We start from the raw sequence: 21,083 nt of genomic DNA on the forward strand, positions 1-21,083 counted from the left end.
AGATCCAAGGGCTGGAGCACCTCTGCTGTGAGGATAGGCTGAGGGAGCTGGGGGTGTTCAGCCTGGAGAAGAGAAGACTCTGGGGAGACCTTACAACTGCCTTCCAGTACCTGAAGGGATCCTACAGGAAGGCTTCAGAGGGACTTTTCAGGAGGGTGTCTAGAGACAGGACAAGGGAAATGGTTTGAAGCTGAGGGAGAGCAGGGTTAGACTGGATCTTAAGAAGTTCTTCAGTCTGAGGGTGGTGAGACTTTGGAATAGGCTGCCCAGGGAGGCTGTGGATGCCTCTTCCCTGAGGGTGTTGAAGGCCAGGTTGGATGAGGCCTTGAGCAGCTGAGTCTATTTGGGAGGTGTCCCTGCCTATGGCATCTCTGGCACCTTCCAGCCAAAGCCATTCTGTGATTAAGGTACTACCAGTCACAGAAGTGACAGGGCAAATTTCTTTGGCTGCTCAAAACTGGCATCATTCCACTGAGTTACATAAATCAGCAGCTGGGTCAGGAACTAAAACCTGAAATAAGGCAAAAGATCAGATCCTGGGAATGCAGACATTTCAGCTTGCTTCACACACCCCCATCTCTGTTAAACTTTGGCATTTGCACAGAAAATGTGCCAGGGTGTCTTTTCCAGCACTCTGAGAAAAAACATCCAAATTGCTTTGCCTGATAATAAAAGAAGTGGCATTTGGGAACATTTGGATGCAGTCCAACTGCTACACTGCTGAAGTGCAGTTTGTAACCCAGGCCTCTCTTGAAGGGAAAGCAGCAAAAGACACACAACCATCACCAACAGGAAGGAAAGAACATGTGAGCAAACAGCAGCAGCAGGAATCCCCAGTGGCTGAGAATGAAGAGAAGGGTACCAAGCACATTGACAGACAGTGCTGTTAGTGATGGTAGCATGGGCATGATGAAGCTGGGCATGATAAAATAGATTGGAAGAAGGAGCTTGGAAGTAAGAGAGTGGAAGCATAGCATGTGGCCAAATATCTTATGGCGTGAGAAATGCAAGTACCTCACCTTTTTGTCACCTGAGCAACTGACCTCACCTTTTTGTCATCTGAGTAAGTATGTCAAAAGTATGACTTACTCAAATGACAAAAAGGAAGTTGCAATATTAATACAAGTTAGAAGAAACAGGTTCTAGTGCTATTAAAAAGATCATGGTCTGGTCTTAAGAGACCCACAGCTGTGTAACCTCCAGGTATCTAGATGTTGAACACAGCCAACGGTGTCACATGCATTGAAGGGTTGATAATTAAGGGTGGGGAGAATTTTCCCAGATATTGTCACTTTTAAGTGTGACTTTTGGCATCACTACAGCATGGTTTTGCTTTTAAAAGGAATGGTAGGGTCCTAGGAATATCACATCAGCCTTCCTAATGAGAGAACCATGGAAAACAGGGCTGCAAGGGACCTCACAAGGGCTAGTCCATCCCTCTGCCCTAAGGCAGGATCAATTATACCCAAATCATTCCTGACAGATGTTTGTTGGACCTGTTCTTAAAAATGTCTGGCAATGAAGATCCCACAACCTCCCCAGGCAATCTGTTTCAGTACCTTAGCACTGTTACAGCTAGAAAGCTGGTCCTAATGTCTTCCTTAAATCACCTTTGCTGCAATTTAAATCCATTCATCCTCTTTGTATTCCCAGCGGGCAGAGAGAACAATTTCTTACTTTCCCCTCTGCAGCAAGCTTTACATATCTGAAGACCAGTATCACACCCTCTGCATCTCCTTTCACTAAATACTCAGCTACAACCTGTCCTTCCAGGTCACGTTTCCCAGCCTTCTGATCAACACCTCTGCTTGCTGCTGCACTTGTCTACATTTTTCTTTTTTGAAGCACAGTGCACAGAAGCAGACACATCACTCCAGCTAAGGTCTGAAGCAGAGAGTGAGTAGGGTGAGATGACTTCACATTTCCTCTCCATTACACATTATTTATAGAGAGGAAATTGCCCTTAGCTTTCCTGACACCATGGCCTGTGTTCAGTTTTTAATCCCCAGCACTCACAGCTCCCTTCCTGTCACACAAGCATTGAGCCAGGCCCTCCCATCATTTATGTATGTTGTTGGCTATAAGATTTTGATGGCAAGATCCTGGAGTACCCAATGCTTACATTTTTTGAATTTAAACCTATTTGCCCCAGACTACCTAGTACAGAGCTCAGGTGTCTCTCAGTGTCGCTTCACTGAGAGCAAAGGTGTAACATCAGGAAATAATTGAGCCCAAGCTGCCCATTCAGCACAGAGCTATTCAGCAACACCTCTTCCTATGTTCAGCAGATTCCACCTGCAAAGAACTGAAACACAGTGATTTTGGTTTAGAAGGACATGGACCTGATGGAGCAGGTCTGGAGGAGGGCCATGAAAATTATTGGGGGGATAGAGCACTTCTGCTATGAGGAACAGGCTGAGGGAGCTGGGGGTGTTCAGCCTGGAGAAGAGAAGGCTCCAGGGAGACCTTAGAGCAGCCTGCCAGTACCTGAAGTGGGCTACAAGAAGGCTGCAGAGGAACTGTTTGCAAAGGCCTGCAGGGACAGGACAAGGGACAATGGCTTGAAATGAGAGAAGAGCAGATTGAGATTGGATGTTAGGAATACGTTCTTTCCTATGAGGGTGATGGAACATGGCAACAGGTCACCCAGGGAGGTATATTCAAGGTCAGGCTCAACAAGGTTCTGAGCAACCTGATCTAGTGGAGGATGTCCCTGCTGCCTGCAGGGGAGTTGGACTAAATGGCTTTTGGAAGTCCCTTCCAACCCAAACCATTCTATGAGTCTATACCCACTGCTTATAAACACATTAAGCATTCAAATGAAATTTCAAAACTTGCTCTGAGTTTGACCCTCCTCTAATTTTGATTTCTACCAACTATTTGAAACAATTTGGCATGATTAACAAGTCTTGTAACTCCCATCAGATCCCCACAGGTGCCTTTGAAAATCCCTATTGTGAACATTGTTGTCCATGGGATAAACAGCTCAAACACCAGCAGCTTTCTGCACACACACGGCCTGCCTGAAATCATTTATCAAAGTCATAAAAATGATTTAAGCTCACTGCTCCATAAATTTTATGTAGCCCTTAAATTACAAAGCTGCTGCTGCTTCTGTGGCACTGATCAGAACAATGCCTGATCTCTGCTCTCGAGATAGCTGGCATGGCAGAGGAGAGAAGAGACTCTGGCAGCTGAGTTGTTTGTTTCTATTTAACAGGGCAGAATAAAGCAGCCTAGATGCCAGGGCTCTGGGTGCATCGAGTGTTTACTGCCACAACAGCCTTTTCTTGGGTTTAAACCAGAATCTGTCACTGCTTTCACAAGGACACTTTCTTTGCACACATCATCAGATTTGTGATTCTTCAGATGCTCCCCTTCTAATTTGTAACCAGCTTGTGTTCTGATGACAGCAGAATTCCACATCTGTCCAGTTGCACACTGGTGTAAAAACAGCTCTGCAAACATCCCTGCATCTTTATCAGATAGTCTCCTTCTCAGACCAGAGCTGTACCAGGGCCTTTTGCTTTTATTAAAATTAGAGTTCTAGGAGTCTGATAATTTTTTTTTAGCATAGAATTGTCTGGGCTGGAAGGGACCTCTAAAGGTCATCTAATCTGACCTCTCAGCAGGGACATCCCCAGCTAGACCAGGTTGCCCAGGGCTCATTGAGCCTCACCTTGAATATCTCCAAGGAAGGGGCCTCAACCACCTCTCTGGGCAACCTATTCCAGTGATCCACCATCCTCATTGGAAAGAACTTTTTCCTAAGATCCAATCTAAATCTGCTCTTGTGATGGTTTGAAACTGTCTTTTTAATTTTTCCTTGCAAAGTTCAGAACAGAGAAAGTGAAAGAATGTAAATAAGTCACTATTGGGTGTAAGAAAGCAAAATAACGATTGTTCTAAACACTTCCATTGGATAGATAGAAATGTTTAAGAACTATTACCCAAAACAAAGTAGGCACTCTGCACATTCTGCGTTCGGCAGTGGGGGCAGTTGCTGGGCTGTCTGGCTGCTGTTTCTTCTTCTCTTCTGGCTGAAGATAACACGTACTGACCTTGGCAGCTAAGTTAACAACTTTCTGTTTAACTAACTCTGCTTCTCTGTCCAGGTGGGTCTGGGGGGGAAGCTCCTGGGAGAGGGAGGCCCCTTTGGGAGGGTCCCCTTGGGGGGAAGCAAAGGGAGATCGATTGTGCTTTTTTTCTGTTGATTGTATATATTTGTGAATGTTGTGAATTTTGTATATTTGTACATATTCATTGCATTTCATTGTAGATTTTAGACTCTGCTTGTAAATACAGCTTTTCATTTGCTTCCAGACTGAGCTAGCCTGGTTATTGTTGGTGGGGGGGGGAATTTCAGCTCACACCGACACAGCTCTTCTCCAGCTTAAAGCCATTGTCCCTTGTCCTGTCCTTGCAGGCCTTTGCAAACAGTCTCTCCCCATCCTTCTTGTAACCCCCTCAGGTACTGGAAGGCTGCTATTAGGTCTCTCTGGAGCCTCCCCTTCTACAGGCTAAACAACCCCAGTTCCCTCAGTCTGTCCTCATAGCAGAGGTGTTCCAGCCTCCTGATCATTATCTCCACCTTCTTTGGCAAAGATTAAACCCATCATTTTTGATGCTGAATCTAACACAAGATGAAATTAAAGTGTGGTGGAGATAAACCATTTTGAATGAGCTCCTTTACTCTTAAATTAGGCATGGTCAGAGAGATTGTGGAGTCTCCTTCTCTGGAGACATTCAAACCCACCTGAATGTGTTCCTGTGTGACCTGCCCTGGGTGGTCCTGCTCTGGCAGGGGGGTTGGACTTGCTCTCAGGAGGTCCCTTCCAAGACCTACCATTCTGTGATTCTGAGGTCACACATTAAACTTGCAGACCGCTTTGGCTTTACTGGGATTTTGACTCATGCTAGATAACCAAAGTCAAGAGCACAGCTGTTTTTGTGATGAAGTCTCATCCAAGAGGCCCCGTTTTCCAAGGCCATTTTCCAAGGATGTTCCTAGAATCACTCTTTTCAGTGTTTCATGCTGGGGATCCAAAGTCAGCAGCTGCTACAGCCTTTTTCTTAGCACTGACACCTTCCCCTCTCCTGATGACATTCCCCAGCCTGTCACTCAGTTGTCATCTTGCAGGGATGTTTTCAACCTCTCTCCATTCAGGCTTGTCTCCCACGGAACCCTCTGAGTTTCATTCTTCCTCGTCAGCTGTGTTTTTGCTCAGAGGTATACAAACCATCTGTGCCTCTAATACAATGTTCTTAAATAGCCTGCAGGCAGATCTCTATGGTTTTTAAGTGCTTCCCTTTGCCCTTCAGCCTGCTGTTAACCATTTTCCTCATAGTTTTATAATCTGCCCTTTCAAGGTTGGTTGTTCCTGTGCAGTCCCTAAGGGAACAGCTCTTTCATGGTATCAAAAACAAAAGCGTGCAGTGATCACCGTTACCCCACGGAGCCTTGACAACACCTTCCTCTTATACATTCTAACCATTACAAGGCAGCTCCCTCTTGCCCATGGCCTTAACTAATCAGGCATTGCACTGAGGGCTGCCAGGAGTCAAGGAAAAGGAATCCTTTGCCATATGGATTGGAATGGCACCAAAGCCACTTTACATCTCCTCATGGAGGAAAAACTGCTTCTGCCAGCTGTTGGCTTCACCTCCAATGAGAAATGACAGCAGGGTAAACATAGTAAAATTCAGTCTTCTGTGATTTTCCTGACTGGTCCCATCCATTTTTCCCAGGAGGAAGTTACTTCTCAGGGGCTTGCTCAGAGATCTTATTGGTTCTCAAAATCTTGAGGAACTCTACAGGAGGTTGCAGTCACTCACATAAAACCCTGTGGTGCTTCTCCTCTGGTTTTAATGGCTGCCCTTGTGACTGCTACCTCTGGAATGCTCTCAAGGAAGTGGGGTGGAAGGGGAACATCTACAGCATGAAAATCACATCCTAGGCTGCATCAAAAGAAACATGGCCAGATGGAGAGAGGTCATTCTGCCACTTGGCTCTGTAAGACCTCAACTGCAGTGCTGTGTCCAGCTCTGTGGCCCACAACACAGGAAGCACATGGACCTGATAGAGTGGGTCCAGAAGAGGGCCACAAAAATGATCAGGGGGTTGGAGCACCTTTGCTACAAGGATAGGCTGAGGGAGCTGGGGGTCTTCAGCCTGGAGAAGAGAAGGCTCCAGAAAGACCTAAAAGTGGCCTTCCAGTACCTGAAAGGGGCTACAAGAAGGCTGCAGAGGGACTGTTTGCAAAGGCCTGCAGGGGTAGGATGAGGGGCAACGGTTTCAAATGAAAGCAGAGCAGATTTAGATGTTAGGAACAAGTTCTGCACCATGAGGGTGCTGGAACACTGCAACAGGTTGCCCAGGGATGTAGTTGAGGCCCCAACCCTGGAAATATTCAAGGTCAGGCTTGACAAGGCTCAGAGCAACCTGATCTAGTTGAGGATACTCCTCCTGACTGCAGGGGGGTTGGACTGGATGACCTTTAGAGGTCCCTTCCAACCCAAACCATTCTATGAGTCTACGAAAAATCTCTTTGCAGATTAACACCTGGCTCTAGGAATAAACGGGTGATACTGAAGAGGCAGCTGGTAACTCCAGCCCTGCTGCTTGCTGAGTGCACAGAGCATTGATTTATGGCATCCTGCCACAGCAGAGGGCTATAGGTTATTAAGCAACTCCAATGGACAAACAGTTGCTGAGACTGCATATCACAGCTCTTGTGCTGTACCAAAGGTAATGACTCATCTTCAGGCATGCCTCCCATCCTGAGAGGACAACTGGCTCTCTGCAGCCAAGTGAAGCACAACTTTGTTAATACCCTACAGCACAAGGGAAACAACCAGCTGAAACCATGACACAACTACTTCCTGCTGCACTATCAACCTGCAGCTTCCTAACTGCATTACAGACTGAAAAAAAGAGCCATCAAGTCCTGTGATCAAACTTACAGAACCTGTAATTAAAGCAGCTAAATACAGGCTTCTTGTGCTCAGAGTCTGCAAAACACAGCCTTCCATCCTCCAAATGATACTTCCTGGAAAACTATCAGAACAGAATTCTTGACTCATCCCTTCCTGATTAGACCAATGATATGGACATTAGCAGTCCAACAATGCCTACACAGGCATCTTCCTGCTCCTCTGTCCCATGGCTTTGCAGTTTCTATCTCAAAATGCAGCATTCTTGAGGATTCTCCTTGATTCCCATCATTTAAAGATCCAGTTGCTTCAAAAGAAAGGTGAGAGAGCTCCTCACTGATCATGGTGGCATCCAAGCACCCTTGCAAAACAACAAAAAGCCTCCACTGCAAGTATCCATTGCTGCGATGCACTTCACCAGGTCTGTTCAAGCTTACTGCTCAGCTAAGAAGAGCAAGAACTAACACCACCATCAATAAATGTTTTGGAGTCCTAATGAACAGGGAAACATAGAAGATTTTATTGATGAAAACTGTACAAGATTCCCACATTAAGTAACAGACCACATCTGACCAAGATTCCCAGGTCAGGTAACAAGCTTCACCTGCTTTCACTTTGCTCCTCCACAGTGCTTTTCTCACACTTAGCAGAGCAAGCTCCACAAGAAAAAAAAATATACACACATAGATTCCCCACTACAGGAGGGGAAAAGGACTGGGGATGGGGGCAGCAAAGAGAGAGAGAGAAAGCAAAAGCCAGGAAAATTGTCCACTCTAGTCTTAGCCTCATGTTCCATGTCCTTACTTTGGCTTCCCCTTCATTAGGAAGTTCTTGAGATGATGATTTTTCCATTGCCCATTGCTTCAGGCAGGTGACTGCTTAAGACAGTGTCACAGTTCTAAATGAGCAACCGTTCTCTTCAGTCCCAGGTGTCACAGGGAGTTGATGGTGGTGTGTTATTTTCCTGGTGTTTCACATTAAGAACACTGAATTTTCACATAACTACTGGACTAAAATGCTTTTGTGCATCACTCTCACCTCTTCATAAATATACTCAATGAGTTACTGCTAGGTGAGCTGGGAGTGAAACACAGTGAACACAAAGGTCTCCTCCTGGTCAGTGCACTACAGATCACAGGTGGAATAAAGGAAATAAACTGGGTTTCCACCTTTACCTGTCTGTCCCCTGCTGCATTGCCTGAAGAACAATACACTTTGCATGATCATAGAATCATCACAGAATGGCTCAGGTTGGAAGGGACCTCAGAGATTATCTACTCCAACCTCCTTGCCATGCACCTCCCAACTAGACTCAGCTGCTCAAGGCCTCATCCAGCCTGGTCTTCAACACTCCCAGGGAAGACACAGCCTATTCCAGAGTCTCACCACACTCCTACTGAAGAACTTCTTCCTCAGATCCAGTCTAACCCTGCTCTGCCTCAGTTCAAACCATTTCCCCTTGTCCTGTCTTTAGACACTCTCAGGAAAAGTCCCTCTGCAGCCTTCCTGGAGGATGTCTTCAAGTATTGGAAGGCAGCTCTAAGGCCCCCCTAGAGTCTTCTCTTAATTTCCAAGTAAAACATTTAATTTATTTGCATTCCAGACACCTGCCATGAAGTTGTAGGGCAAGCAGCACGATTGAGCAGAAGTACTGCACCCAAGATTTTCAGACAGGCCTCTTTTTACTGGACTTAATCTCCCAATCTTTCACCAGGAAGTAATACTTTTTGTTTAAATGCAATTATTAACCAGACTCAAACAAGACCTCAATCTTATTTTGAACATGCCAAATCAGGTGTTTATTTGGGAGGTTTGGATGCAACCTGCTCTGCTTTGGCAGGGGGGATTGGACTGGATGATCTTTTGATGCCTCTTCCAACCCCTAACATTCCATGATTCTGTGTGATTTTAAAGTAAATCCCTCTGATCCTTGGCAAGCCTTTACCTCTTGCTAGCCACATTTCCAAAATTGCCTCACAGCTAAGTGAAGAGCTTCCAGGCTCTGTAAGCAAAACGTAAGGAAGTGTATTTTTGTGCCAATGAACAGAACCAGAAAAGTTGAAGTAAGCTCTTAATGGTTAACGTGTCCTTTCAGATGAGTCTCAGCAAGCCAGTATTGAAATATGCCCAAATATTCCTTCAGTATACTGCAATGAGACCAGATTTCTCCTGGGTATATATAGACATTTAATGGACTCAAACAAGTTTTAATTACACACAATAAATGGAAAGATTAATCCCTGGAAACTTTGGGATCTGTATTTCTTCTTCCTACATTTGATTTTCTTATTTTCTATGTGCAGAACACAGACAAATGATGGATTTACAACTGCAACATGTCCCCATGGGAATAATCAGGCTGTCATGCTGCACCCCTCTGGCAATTCCAGTATCAGACCAGTGCTACAACCAGACTTCGACATCCATTTTTAAGCCTGGTTTTAATTTTTTTAAAGGGTTAATTTTCCAAATCAGGGTAACATGCACTGACAGCATTAGTGTCAAACAGCATGCAGGCTTGCATCTGATCTTGCACTGCAGGCAGCTGGTGTGTACAGAGACAGGTAAAAGTCCTAATCATTAACAGGTGACCAAAAAAATGCCATCTTAGGTACGGAAATTTTCATTAAACTTAGGGCTACTTAAAGAAAATAGAATTGTTTAATACCAGATGAACAAACTAAACCCAGCTGTTTCACACAGCAGCCTCCTAATGTGCTCCTCAATGAAGCTTTACAGCTTAAACAATTTGGAATGTCCTGCAACACGACTGGTTTCATTGCCTCTTACCCTGTAATTCTGCAGCAGTCTCAGCATGGCTACAGAACACACCATCCCTCCAGATCATTTCATAGTCACTAGTCCCATTTCCAGCACCTTGCTCCCAACCAGCTCTCGGTGCTACCCTGAATTTCCATTTCCAATGTACAGAAAAGGTCACTTTCAGTATCCTGAGCATGGGCAACAGAATAATGTAAAGCTTTGTATCATAGGCGATAAAGTTTCTTGACTTCCAACTTCCTGTTTCCAATTTCCTACTTGAAGAAAACCAAACTAATGCTTTTCCACAGCTTAAAAGATGAAATCTGTTGTTGTTTTGTTTTTGTTTTTGGTTTTTTTTTTAATAAGCTGTTTGAAATCTCAAATAATTCTGAACACATAGGTAGCCAGCTGGACCAAATATACTTTAAAAGAACAAACCAAACCCAGCAGCAAACCACTGGGCCCATCGCTGTACTAACCAAAGGGCACAGTCTCCAAGGGCTTAGGCATCTTTCTTTTGCATCAGTTGATACCATCAACGACAACCCAAAGTCTGTATCTTGTTGCACAATCAATTCAAATGAATGCGATGCTGCTTAGGCTGCATTCACCAAAAGCAGGTTTAAGACTACTGATTTTAGCAGCTGCAAGGGCTCTGCAAAGAGCTGCTCTGCCAAACCACCCAGGTAAAAGTCATGCAGACTTTGGTTAAGTTAGGAAACAGAAAAGTCAGTCTCTGCTCTGCAGTAATGAAGTCTCTCTCTTTTGAATGGCAAGTCAACAGTAACAGGTGAAAAACACACAACTGTCCACTAAGACAAATAAATAAGAGAGGAAACACATTTTTAGTGATGGAGAACATTTTAAATGTTGAAATTGATTTAAAAAAAAAACAATGTTTTGAAAATGTATATAAACTGGATAGGTAACTGTACATTGTGCTACCCATTTGTGAGTAGCTTTTACATACATGGTTGCCTTCTCTTTTAAAACAAAGATATGATATTCTGTTTGTCCAGTTCCTTAGCTCTTCCTAGGTCTACACTGTGTTTCTCTAGCTGGACTACAACAAAGAGAAGACTCAGACACCCTGCCTTCCTTTCTAGGAAAGTCCTCAGTCTTACTCAGATGCCTACAAGGGTAAGCAAAATAGAAAAAAAATACACCTCCTAATCATCATTTTCCTCATCATCAAATGAGAGAAGACTACTATTTTTTATTTGCTTAGCTGTACTCTGAGAAGTAGTTGCCTCTCTCTTAGTTTTCTTTGCCTCTTTCATCTTCTTACTTGAACTTACATTGAAGTCCAAAGACTTCTCTGATACCCGTTTGGCTGGCTTCCTGAACATAATTTTTCCATCAGCAGGCTCTGGTTCTGGTTCAGCACCTGTAACCGAAAGAGTCAAATCAGCACATGTGCCTACACACAGAGACCTTCACCTTCTGCCAGAGCTGGTGATCTGCATGTATCAGTATGCCAGAGGCCAGATGAGCTAGAGAAGCAGCACAATAATCAATTCCACGGACTGTAAATGAAAGCTGGGATAAAGGATCTTGCAGTAATTGCCATCTTTTGTGCATGTTTCATTTCTCCTCAGATCATTTTCCTTGTCTCTGAACCAGCAGTAACAATTTATAAAATGCTGCATAAAAACATTAAGCAAAGTGACTGCTGATAAGCAAAGAATTATTTTTCAACAGCCCCTAGGTCAGTCCTCCACAGGGAAAAATATTTCCATATGGAAGGGCATTTTTTCACATAGGAAATCAAAAAGTTCCCTGTGACTACACTTGCAAGAGCCAATGCAAAAGTTTCACTATATTTTGTTCTGCCTTAGGAGGCACCTAAGTGCAAATAGGACATTAATCAGCTGCACTTGCCAAATTAATGCAAAATCATTTTCATTTGGAAAAGAAAATGCAAGTCACAGGAGCTGCTGGTGCCTGAAATTAAACAAAAGTGTAGCTGTGTGAAACCAATTATAGAGTAAAACTGAAGAGAAAGGATGTAAAGGAGATATGGATGATCCTAGAATCAAAGACCTTCAAATGAAGACAATGACTACAGATACAAAAGAAGAGAGGGCAGAATCTCAAACAGCAGAACACTGAGCTCCCTTTTATGGGTCCTCTCTCTTTAGCTTTACAAAGTAAGAAATTAAAAGTTTGGAATTCACCTGATTTGTCTGACTTTGAGGCCTCTTTGATTTGCTGCTTAATTTTCATTGCTTCTTCAGCAGTCAAGTCCCCTTTTTTCAGTGTTACCACTTGAGGCTGCTCATCTTCGTTGTCACTGCCGTTCTCACTGTCATCATCTGCAGGTGGAAGCTGCTCTCTCTGGACAGGAGAGAAATAAAAGTAACTGTGATCAACACACCAAATCACAGCTGTTACGGGAGGGCTAGTTCTCTTTGATTTCACTTTTGCAGTATGGTTAGTGAGCAGACTTGGCAGAGCTGTCAGTGTAAGGCCTTCCCCCAGCACACCCTGTCCAAATGGCACTCCAGTTCTATCCCCGAGACAGCATTCCCTGCAAAAATACATTATGGGCTCTTTCAGTTAGAGACCAACACAGCAGAGACTTGGCAGGCAAGACATTGACTCCTTTTGCTCATTAGCTTTATTGCAAAAGGACTGTCTGCCATGCAACACTAAGAAAACCTCAAACGCATGGGTCCAGATCTGAATCTTCTAAGCTGCACTCAAAACAGCTCAAGGGGACGGGGGGTCCATGGTGGCTTTGTTATTCAGGTTGCCTAACCAAATCACTGTGAGCATTCCTGACACATGGCATACCATGGCCCTGTTTCCACTCTCTCAAACTTGTGCTCTGCTTGACAGAAGAATCACTTGTGATAAAATTTTACAAACTTTCCGGCATGGAAACCTCAGTGCAACAACAAAGTCTAGCAACACAGAGGAACTGAAAACTTCATCTTATAAGGAAAAGTATTATCGCAATTTATTTAATTCACCAAGATGTAGACAAAACAGTCTACCTCAGGAAAGTAAGTCTCTCAAATTCCAGCTCATCATGTCTTTTTTAAACCAATCATTGTGACTGTTACATTACTGATCAGTCTGGGGAGGTTAGACCATAATGGTCTCTTGTCTTAAGAGCCACAACATACGTTGACCCTTTAAAGGCAATGCAGGCAATTGGAGCAAGTGGTGAAAGCCAGTACACTGACTGCAGTAAAATAAATGTTCACAAGCAGCTTCTATAGCCCCAGTGGCACAGATTATTCAAATCAAGGTCACTAGTAGGGGGCTTGTTTTGCTAGGTTAGTTTTCAGCTGCATACAGGTCAGGGACTGATCATCCAAACATCTGCACAAGCACACCTAGGTAACAACATAACTGAACACACAGCACTTACAGCTAATGGTAACCAGAGTTAAACTTAGATTTCCTTACTCATCAAACAGAAACAACAGCTCTGGACACACTGTATGTGCAGTATAACAATGGGCCTTGTTATCAATGCATCGTGTAAAATCTTACCACAAAACACGTGCAAAACCACACTGGAAACAGAAAAAACACAATGACTTCAGACAACACTGCCTTGGAGCAAGCTGGCTCCAACCTTACTGTCCCTGCCCTGGCTTCCTGGCCATGCCACCAGTTTGTCTGCTGACCTATATTAGTATGATGTTTACACTTTTTTTTATTATTTTCTTTAATATATTCTTAAATATTTTTCCCTCGTTTCTTTTCTGCCTGGGCTTTCTAAGGCCAGTTAAACTTGGGACATCATTGCTCCATTGTCCCCCGCCCCAGACATCTTAGGCACTGAGAGGTCGGCACTGGCTGCTCTGCAAAGGGCACCGTGACCACTATGGCTGCAATTATTAAATACAGCAGTGAAGAGAGACACAGCAATTTGTTCTTGATTGAACCTTCAACACAGAAGCAAAAGCAAGTTACAAAGACAGGTTCAACACATCTGAGTAACTAGCCATCCCATACAGAGCCAAAGCCTTGAGGTGCTGTTTTCCCACCGCCTGGGTCAGGGCCTACTCCCACTGCTTCGATTTAGGCCCCAGCGGAAGCATCACGGCGCGGGAGGCACCATAAAGCGGGCGCTGCCCCCTTCCTACTCCAGGGAAGCAGGGGAAAGGAAGCAGGGCAAGGAGGCGTCAAGGGCCGGGCTAGGGAGGGCCGCGCTGCCCGACCACGGGGGCCAGGCCGTTACCTTGGTTTCCACCGTGGGCCCCTCCCGATACCCGACCTGCCGCTTGAAGCGGCTGAGAAAGGCGGGCTCGGCCGGCCGCACATAGGAAACCTGGTTCCTTTTGCTCATGGCCGCTGCCCTCCGCGAGCCCGCCTCCGCGCCTGCCTCTGGGCCACCCGGACGGCGGCCCTAGTGGGACAGAACTAGCACCCCACCTCTCTGCCGTAAAGCCCTTCGTCACATGAGCGGAAAAGGATAGGCAGAGCCGCATGTCCGCGACCAAGCTGGCTTCGAGCAGGAGGAGGAGCTACACTGCCCGCCACTCTTAGCGCCAAATTCAAACGTTCCGCCATTTTGTAAAGGCGGCCAGGGGCGCGCGGCGGGGCTCTCCTCGATCATGGCTTCCGGCGCGAGAGGTGAGGGGGAACAGCACAGCCCTGAGGCTGTGCAAGGGGCTGAGGGACGTTCACCCCTGTGCGGGGAGCAGCTGGGAACCGGGGCGGCTGGATGAGGGGAGGCCGCGCTGCAGGCAGTGCCCCTGCCCGGGCGAATGACGGCTCTGCCCCATGAGGCCGACCGCCTCTGGTAGGATATCACCAGGTGAAAGCTACTCCCGCACGGGAGAGGCTGAGGTTCTGGGGCTGTGATCTCGGTGTGTCCCGGGTGGTGTCGGAAAAGGACGCTGGGGTTGGAGCGGCGTGGCGAGAGATTACCCCGCGGTCTTTCTAGAAGTGCTTCTTGTGACTGATGGGTGCAAGCAAGCCCTCCCCAGCGGGAAGGCCTGCAAGCCCTGTGCTTCTCAGCCGGCCGGCCTTTATCAGTTCTTCTGCCGTGTTTTTATCCGGTCTTCATTAGCTGCGATGTTGGTAACTGTAGCGTCCTGCAAACCTTCCAGTGAACGCTGAAGATGTGGTGCTGAGGGATACGGTTTAGTAGTGGATTTAGCAGCACTGGGTTAAGGGCTGGACTCGATGCTCTCCAAAGTCTCTTTCAACCAAAACAATTCTGTGACGCCATGACTGCAGCCCTTAAAACTCTCGGTGACAGTCGGTAATTTCCTTCTGCACTTGAAGAATAAAAACCGAATTAAAACCCAGCGGTTTCTCACATATTGTGTGAACCAAAGCCTAAAGGCTGGCGTGGCAACAGCAGGATACTTACGAAGAGTGAATGTTAATGAGAAGGTTAAAACGTTTGCACTTCTTTATTAATTGCATTTTAAAAGAATAAAACCTCTGCACTTTCAAAGAGGACTTTATTATTAGACTGTTTTGGCAAACCATTTTTTATTGTCATTCCACTTGTTTTAAAAGTTTGCTTCTGTTAGTTAGAACTTTGACTAACTTATGTGAAATAATTCTCTGTCAGATTCACCCTAAAGTGAAAACAAAGTCACTGTGTCTTCCTGTGGGTTAATGTGACCTTTTAGCTGCCTTCCAGTACCTGAAGAGATCCTGCAGGAAGGCTGTAGAGGGACTTTTCATTAGGATCATAGAATTGTTAGGGTTGGAAGGGACCTCAAGGATCATCCAGTTCCAACCCCCCTGCCATGGGCAGGGACACCTCACACCAGATCAGGTTGCTCACAGCCACATCCAGACTGGCCGTAAAAACCTCCAGGGATGGCGCTTCTACCACCTCCCTGGACAACCTGTGCCAGTCTCTCACCACCCTCATGGTGAAAAAGCTCTTCCTGATATCCAATCTGAATCTACCCACTTCTAGTTTTGCTCCATTCCTCCAGTCCGGTCGCTACCTGACATCCTAGAAAGTCCCTCATTAGGGTGTCTAGAGACAGGACAAGGAGGAATGGTTTGAAGCTGAGGGAGAGCAGGGTTAGACCAGAGCTTAGGAAGAAGTTCTTCAGTAGGAGAGTGGTGAGACTCTGGAATAGGCTGCCCAGGGAGGTTGTGGCTGCCTCCTCCCTGGGGGTGTTGAAGGCCAGGTTGGATGAGGCCTTGAGCAGCTGAGTCTAACTGAGAGGTGTCTCTGCCCATGGTGGGGGAGGTTGGAAGAGATGAGCTCTGAGGTCCCTTCCAAACTGAAATACAAAGCTGTGCAGAGTGATGCTCTTATGTGCAGGAGAGCTTTCTGCTTTGCAGAGTGCTCAATATTCCTTCATAAAAATGAAAATAATGCAGCTCCTCCCTTGTGCAGTTTTAGAAAATGCAGGTCAGTAAAATTCTTCTATGCTGTATGGTTTTATCAATGTTTAAAATACAATGGGGACTATATAAAACTGTTCAAATTTAGTTCTCCAAATTTCTCTTTGTAAACCTTATATACATTAATTTAAGAGGTTGCTTAGTGCACATTTACATCTGGGTGCATGCTCACATTGCAGGAGCTTTCTCTACCTCTCCAAGAAACTGCAAGCTTTCTGCCAAAGGAAGACAGTTAAATATTTCTGTGCAGTTCTAACTCATGCATGAACCAGATATTTCTAAGGCTCTTCATTCATCTGAGTATTGCTTACAGTATTTTCTGTTTGAATTGGGGGGGTTGAGCAATAATTTTCGGTTTAATTTTTGTCTCTTTCACTTTTATAGATTCACGTGACTCTGCATTACCATTGACCTCACCTAGGTAAAGTAGCATTAGCTGATCCCTATATGGGGAGAATCACGTTGCACAAAAACTGCAAACAAAACCCAAAAATTATAATTTTGTGAAATAATTTAAAGGGTTGTTTGTTTTAGGTTTTTTCCTCAATGTTTTCCTGCACAAGATTGTTGCTTTCCTCTCCTTGCTTTATATATATATATATATATATATCTGTAGTTATTTTTTAATAAGTTCTTTTAATAAAAGTGTTGTTCTGAGGTGTCATATTTCTCCTGGAATGCTGCCATGCAGTAAAATCCACTAACTCTGCAGCTGGACTCTAGAATTTCTCAAAGAGATATTCAACAAGGAATGTAAATTCCATGAGCAAGTCATAAGTTAAAATAAAAGGCCCATCTCCAAATACAAACACTTTGTGCCACAACTCAGAATAATATTGTCTCATGAAAATATATTAAGCAAGTTCATGTCGTGCATCTTAAATCCAGTCTAATTCTTTCTTTTTCTCAGCTGCTTCCTGTTCTTTTTTTGCCCTTTCCTCTGGTACTCCCCAACCCAAAACAAGTTCTTCCTCCACTTTTAAAGCTATTCTCTTCTTTTCTCGTTTGTCAAAAATTAAAAATCCATAACACTCTCATGCTATAAATGCTTTTGGGGAAAGAATGAATTAAAATATAGCCAAATTTGGTACCACTTCAAGTAAGAATTTAATTATTTAATATTGCATAGTCAAATGTTGGTAACTTTCTTGCTGGAGTTAGTATTGCCTGCTCCAAAAAGTCTTTTGTAACTTAGAGTCATAGAATCAGTCAGGGTTGGAAGGGACCACAAGGATCATCCAGTTCCAACCCTCCTGCCATGGGCAGGGACACCTCACACTAGATCAGGCTGGCCAGAGCCTCATCCAGCCTGACCTTAAACATCTCCAGAGATGGAGCCTCAACCACCTCCCTGGACAACCCATTCCAGGGTCTCACCACTTTCATGGTGAAGAACTTCTTCCTTATGTCCAGTCTGAATCTCCCCAATTCCATTTTTATTCCATTCCCCCTAGTCCTGTCACTACCTGATATCCTAAAAAGTCCCTCCCCAGCTTTCTTGTAGCCCCCTTCAGATCCTGGAAGGCCACAAGAAGGTCACCTCGGAGCCTTCTCTTCTCCAGACTGAACAGCCCCAACTCTTTCAGTCTGTCCTCATAGGAGAGGTGCTCCATGATCTTACCAGGCACAGAGGTGAGACTGGCTGGCCTGTAGTTCCCTGGTTCTTCCTTCTTCCCCTTTTTGAAAATGGGAGTAATGTTTCCCCTTTTCCAGTCAGTGGGGACTTCCCCAGACTGCCAGGACTTTTGGAATACAATAGAGAGGGGTTTAGCAACCTCCCCTGCCAGTTCCCTCAGTACCCATGGGTGTATCCCGTCGGGTCCCATGGACTTGAACACTTTCAGGTTCTTCAGGTGATCACCAACCTGATCTTCATTTATGATGGGCAGTTCTTCCTCCCGGTCCCTGCCATTAGCTTCCATGACTCCAGGAGTGTGGCTGGAGGCCCTTGCAGTGAAGACTGAGGTAAAGAAGTCATTGAGAACCTCAGCCTTATCCAGGTCCCTTGTGACCATTTCACCTGTTCCCTTTCTGAGGGGGCCCACACCTTCCCTAGTCTTCTTTTTACCATTAATGTACCTGTAGAAATTCTTAGTGTTCCCTTTGATCTCCCTGGCTAGATTCAATTCAAACTGTGCTTTGGCTTTCCTAAGCAGGTCTCTTGCTGCTCAGGCAGCTTCCTTACCTGCCCCCATTCCAGCTGTCCTTTCCTCCACTCCTTGTAGAGCTTCCTTTTAAGTGATAGCGTGTCCAGGAACTCCTTGCTCGTCCAGGCAGGCCTCCTAGCATTCTTCCCTGCTTTTCTCTTTGTTGGTATACATTGCTCCTGGACACAGAGGAGGTGGTCCTTGAATACTGGCCAGCTGTCCTGGGCCCCTCTTCCCTCTAGGGCTTTGTCCCACGACACTTTGGCTAGCAGATCCCTGAAGTGATCAAAGTCTGCACGCCTAAAGTCCAGGGTCGTAAGCTTAGAATATGTCCTCCTGGTTGCCCTGAGGATCTTAAATTAACACTTAAATTAACACTTCCAGTGTTAAGGATGCTTGAAACTCATAGTCTTAGAATACCAAAACCTTTATTATACTGTTTTTCTGTATCTCAAGCTCATGGTGAAAAGTGTCCTTTTAAAGTTACAAGCAACAGCAATAAATTGCAGTAATTTGATGTCCTTTGGTTTTAAATCTGCCAGGCTGTTACCTGCAATAAATCTGTGGCTTAGAGTGAATCGATGCGGACAGCTACAAGTAGGATATTTCCAATGTGACTTCATCCTTAAATCTGGGGTTTATTTTATGATTTCATGTTCTCAGAGGGCTGATGGATCTATTGCAAATAATCTAATGCATAAATGTTCATTTAGTGTTGAAGGTGATGCTATCAAAGTTTACGTAAGAGTCCGCCCCCCTTCAGAGGGAACCGCGCTGACCGATGGAGATCAAGGCTTGTGTTTGTCTGTGCTGTCATCAACTACCATCCGCCTGCACTCCAAGCCTGAGCCAAAGATCTTCACCTTTGATTATGTTGCAAATATGGAAACAGCACAGGTAAGAGCATCCCCAATATTGCCATGATGCTGCAGTTTTCTCCCAAAGTTTGGCAACTGCCAAGCTAAACCTTTCCGAAGAGTTAATGCCGGAGATCTTCTTTGCTGTGGTCAGGTTGGAATATGTGGTTAGAATACAGGAATGTTACACTAAATTTTGCTCTAATGGTATTAATGGCTTTTTTTTTTAACTGTTAATTTCTTTAATTAAATTAAAATTGAAGTTTCTATTGGTAAAAGTTACACTGTAGGCAGAAAATAAACCCACCTGTTGAGATAAGCATGAAAATAGCTGGCAGTCAGTAGCTAATATTAAAGATTGGATTTGTATATTAGGAACTTAGGAGTTTATATTCCAATGGAAATAGATGGCAGTCAGTAGCTAATATTAAAGATAGGACTTGTATATTAGGAATTTAAGAGTTTATATTCTATATTTTGCATTTCCTTCTTTGCCATTTGCTTGTTACACAGATGCATTATTTATCTGGGACAAGTAATATTGTGAGGAAGAGCCTTCAGTTTAGTTTTGTTTTGTAATATATATTTGGATGCTGTTGCTATGATGCTGAATTTTACTTTTTTTTTTCAGTTTATCAAGGAATAAATGATTCTATGGTTAAACTTTTTTTTGAGAGGGAGTGATTTATGCCACACAGTCCTAGGATGTATTGGTTTGCTGTGAGAACTCCAGGGCTCATGATACATGTCTAAATTTAAGGAATACATCTATTTTATATGTTATAAAGTTGTGGCATAGAAAACTCTGATAGAAGAGCTACTGAAATGAGTGGTGCCAAGTGCCTTTTCTTTCCCTTGTGCCCAGGAGTCAGTATTCTCAAGTGTGGCCAAAAATATTGTTGAATCTTGTATGAATGGCTACAATGGAACCATCTTTGCATAGTAAGTTGTTTAATGGTATTTCATTGCATTTGCAACATTTGAGGGGGTTATGTTCATGTGCAGTTGTAGTTTTATGTGCCAGAGCCTGCTCAATGTTACAGTAAACTTTGAAAGTGCTTCCTTAGTCCAGCAAACAACCATTGTTGTTACTAAAAACTAGGAGTTTTATTGAACTGTTTGGAGACAGCTGCTTGTTTTCAGTGTGTCCACAGAAAAATGGAATGAAAGTCACTTCAGCTTGGTATTTGGCCAGCTCAAATCTTTATTAAGCTTCACTGGCTGTGGAAAACTCATGAATTATAATTTTAATTTTAAAATATTTTCAAGGTAGAAGTTTATCCATTACTAAAAGTACTATATTTATTTTGGTTTTTTTTTCATTGTGAAGTCTGAGTAAGCACTTTTATCAAAAATGTCAACTTGAAGGACTGAACTAATCAACATATTATCAGGAGTTTTAGCCTAGCACAGTGTTTGCAGAACTATGAAATCTGCTTTGTTAAAATAGACAAATGTGGAAAACTGAAGTGAAATTGCCCTGTTCTCTAATGTGATTAATAACTATGGAGAAAAAAAATATATAGTAAACTTAATTATTTTTCTGACTTGGGATTTATGTGCACTGTTGAGTGATATACAACCCAAAAGACTGACCCTAAAATTAGTTTACACAGAATCACAGAATGTTAGGGGTTGGAAGGGACGCAATATTCCAGATGTGGCCTCAGAGTAGAGAGGGAGGAGAACCTCTCTGGACCTACTCACCACGCCTCTTCTAATCCACCCCAGGTTGCCACTGGCCTTGGTGGAGTGTTGGGGGGAATTTTCAACCCACCACAGTATATTTGAAAGCCTTCATTTTAACAGCAAGTTCCACTATTTCCCTGTCCAACAGAAATAAGGAAGAAAATGGTGGGTGGCAGGGGAGAGAAAAGGTGATTTCTCTAACATGGTCAAAATTTGCTGTTCTTTTTTAATGCCTTTTTTAGCTGACCAATTTCTCAGCCTGCCTCTGTCTCTTTTTAGCTTCAGTTTAGAATATTTTTTAATGGAATTTTAAGATGTGAGTTCTTAAAATTTGCAGATTAATGACAAGCTC

At 44.1% G+C, this 21,083-nt stretch overlaps 2 protein-coding genes across 3 annotated transcripts in view; one reads left to right on the forward strand and one right to left on the reverse strand.

The window, feature by feature from the left end:
- Nucleotides 1-10,865: 10,865 nt before the first annotated feature.
- KIAA1143 (KIAA1143 ortholog) lies at nt 10,866-14,002 on the reverse strand. 2 transcript variants are annotated; one of them, XM_054385066.1, is made up of 3 exons: nt 13,895-14,002; nt 11,874-12,033; nt 10,866-11,071 (listed from the first exon to the last, which is right to left on the reverse strand). In XM_054385066.1, the coding sequence occupies exons 1-3, from the start codon at nt 14,000-14,002 to the stop codon at nt 10,866-10,868; spliced, it is 474 nt and encodes a 157-aa protein (XP_054241041.1). The 2 variants fall into 2 exon arrangements, with proteins under 2 accessions (XP_054241041.1, XP_054241040.1); XM_054385065.1 differs by having other exon boundaries at nt 10,866-11,083.
- A 421-nt stretch (nt 14,003-14,423) lies between these two features.
- The window catches only part of KIF15 (kinesin family member 15), a 35,144-nt gene continuing 28,484 nt past the window's right edge, over nt 14,424-21,083 (forward strand). Inside the window, exons 1-5 of the mRNA XM_054385117.1 lie at nt 14,424-14,458; nt 14,729-14,739; nt 16,423-16,459; nt 18,899-19,082; nt 19,908-19,984. Coding sequence (XP_054241092.1) covers nt 14,424-14,458; nt 14,729-14,739; nt 16,423-16,459; nt 18,899-19,082; nt 19,908-19,984 — 344 coding nt within the window. The remainder of the gene's footprint in view (nt 14,459-14,728; nt 14,740-16,422; nt 16,460-18,898; nt 19,083-19,907; nt 19,985-21,083) is intronic.

The sequence above is a fragment of the Indicator indicator genome, chromosome 11 (assembly GCF_027791375.1).
Source record: "Indicator indicator isolate 239-I01 chromosome 11, UM_Iind_1.1, whole genome shotgun sequence".
Lineage (NCBI taxonomy): Eukaryota > Metazoa > Chordata > Aves > Piciformes > Indicatoridae > Indicator > Indicator indicator.

What these genes read in the sequence shown, in the direction of transcription:
- KIAA1143 (XM_054385065.1), bottom strand. Translation starts at nt 14,002, where the DNA reads ATGAGCAAAAGGAACCAGGTTTCCTATGTGCGGCCGGCCGAGCCCGCC. An exon ending in GGCCCACGGTGGAAACCAAG is followed by an intron (nt 12,034 to 13,894) that starts GTAACGGCCTGG and finishes TCTCCTGTCCAG; the next exon opens with AGAGAGCAGCTTCCACCTGC. An exon ending in CTCAAAGTCAGACAAATCAG is followed by an intron (nt 11,084 to 11,873) that starts GTGAATTCCAAA and finishes TTTCGGTTACAG; the next exon opens with GTGCTGAACCAGAACCAGAG.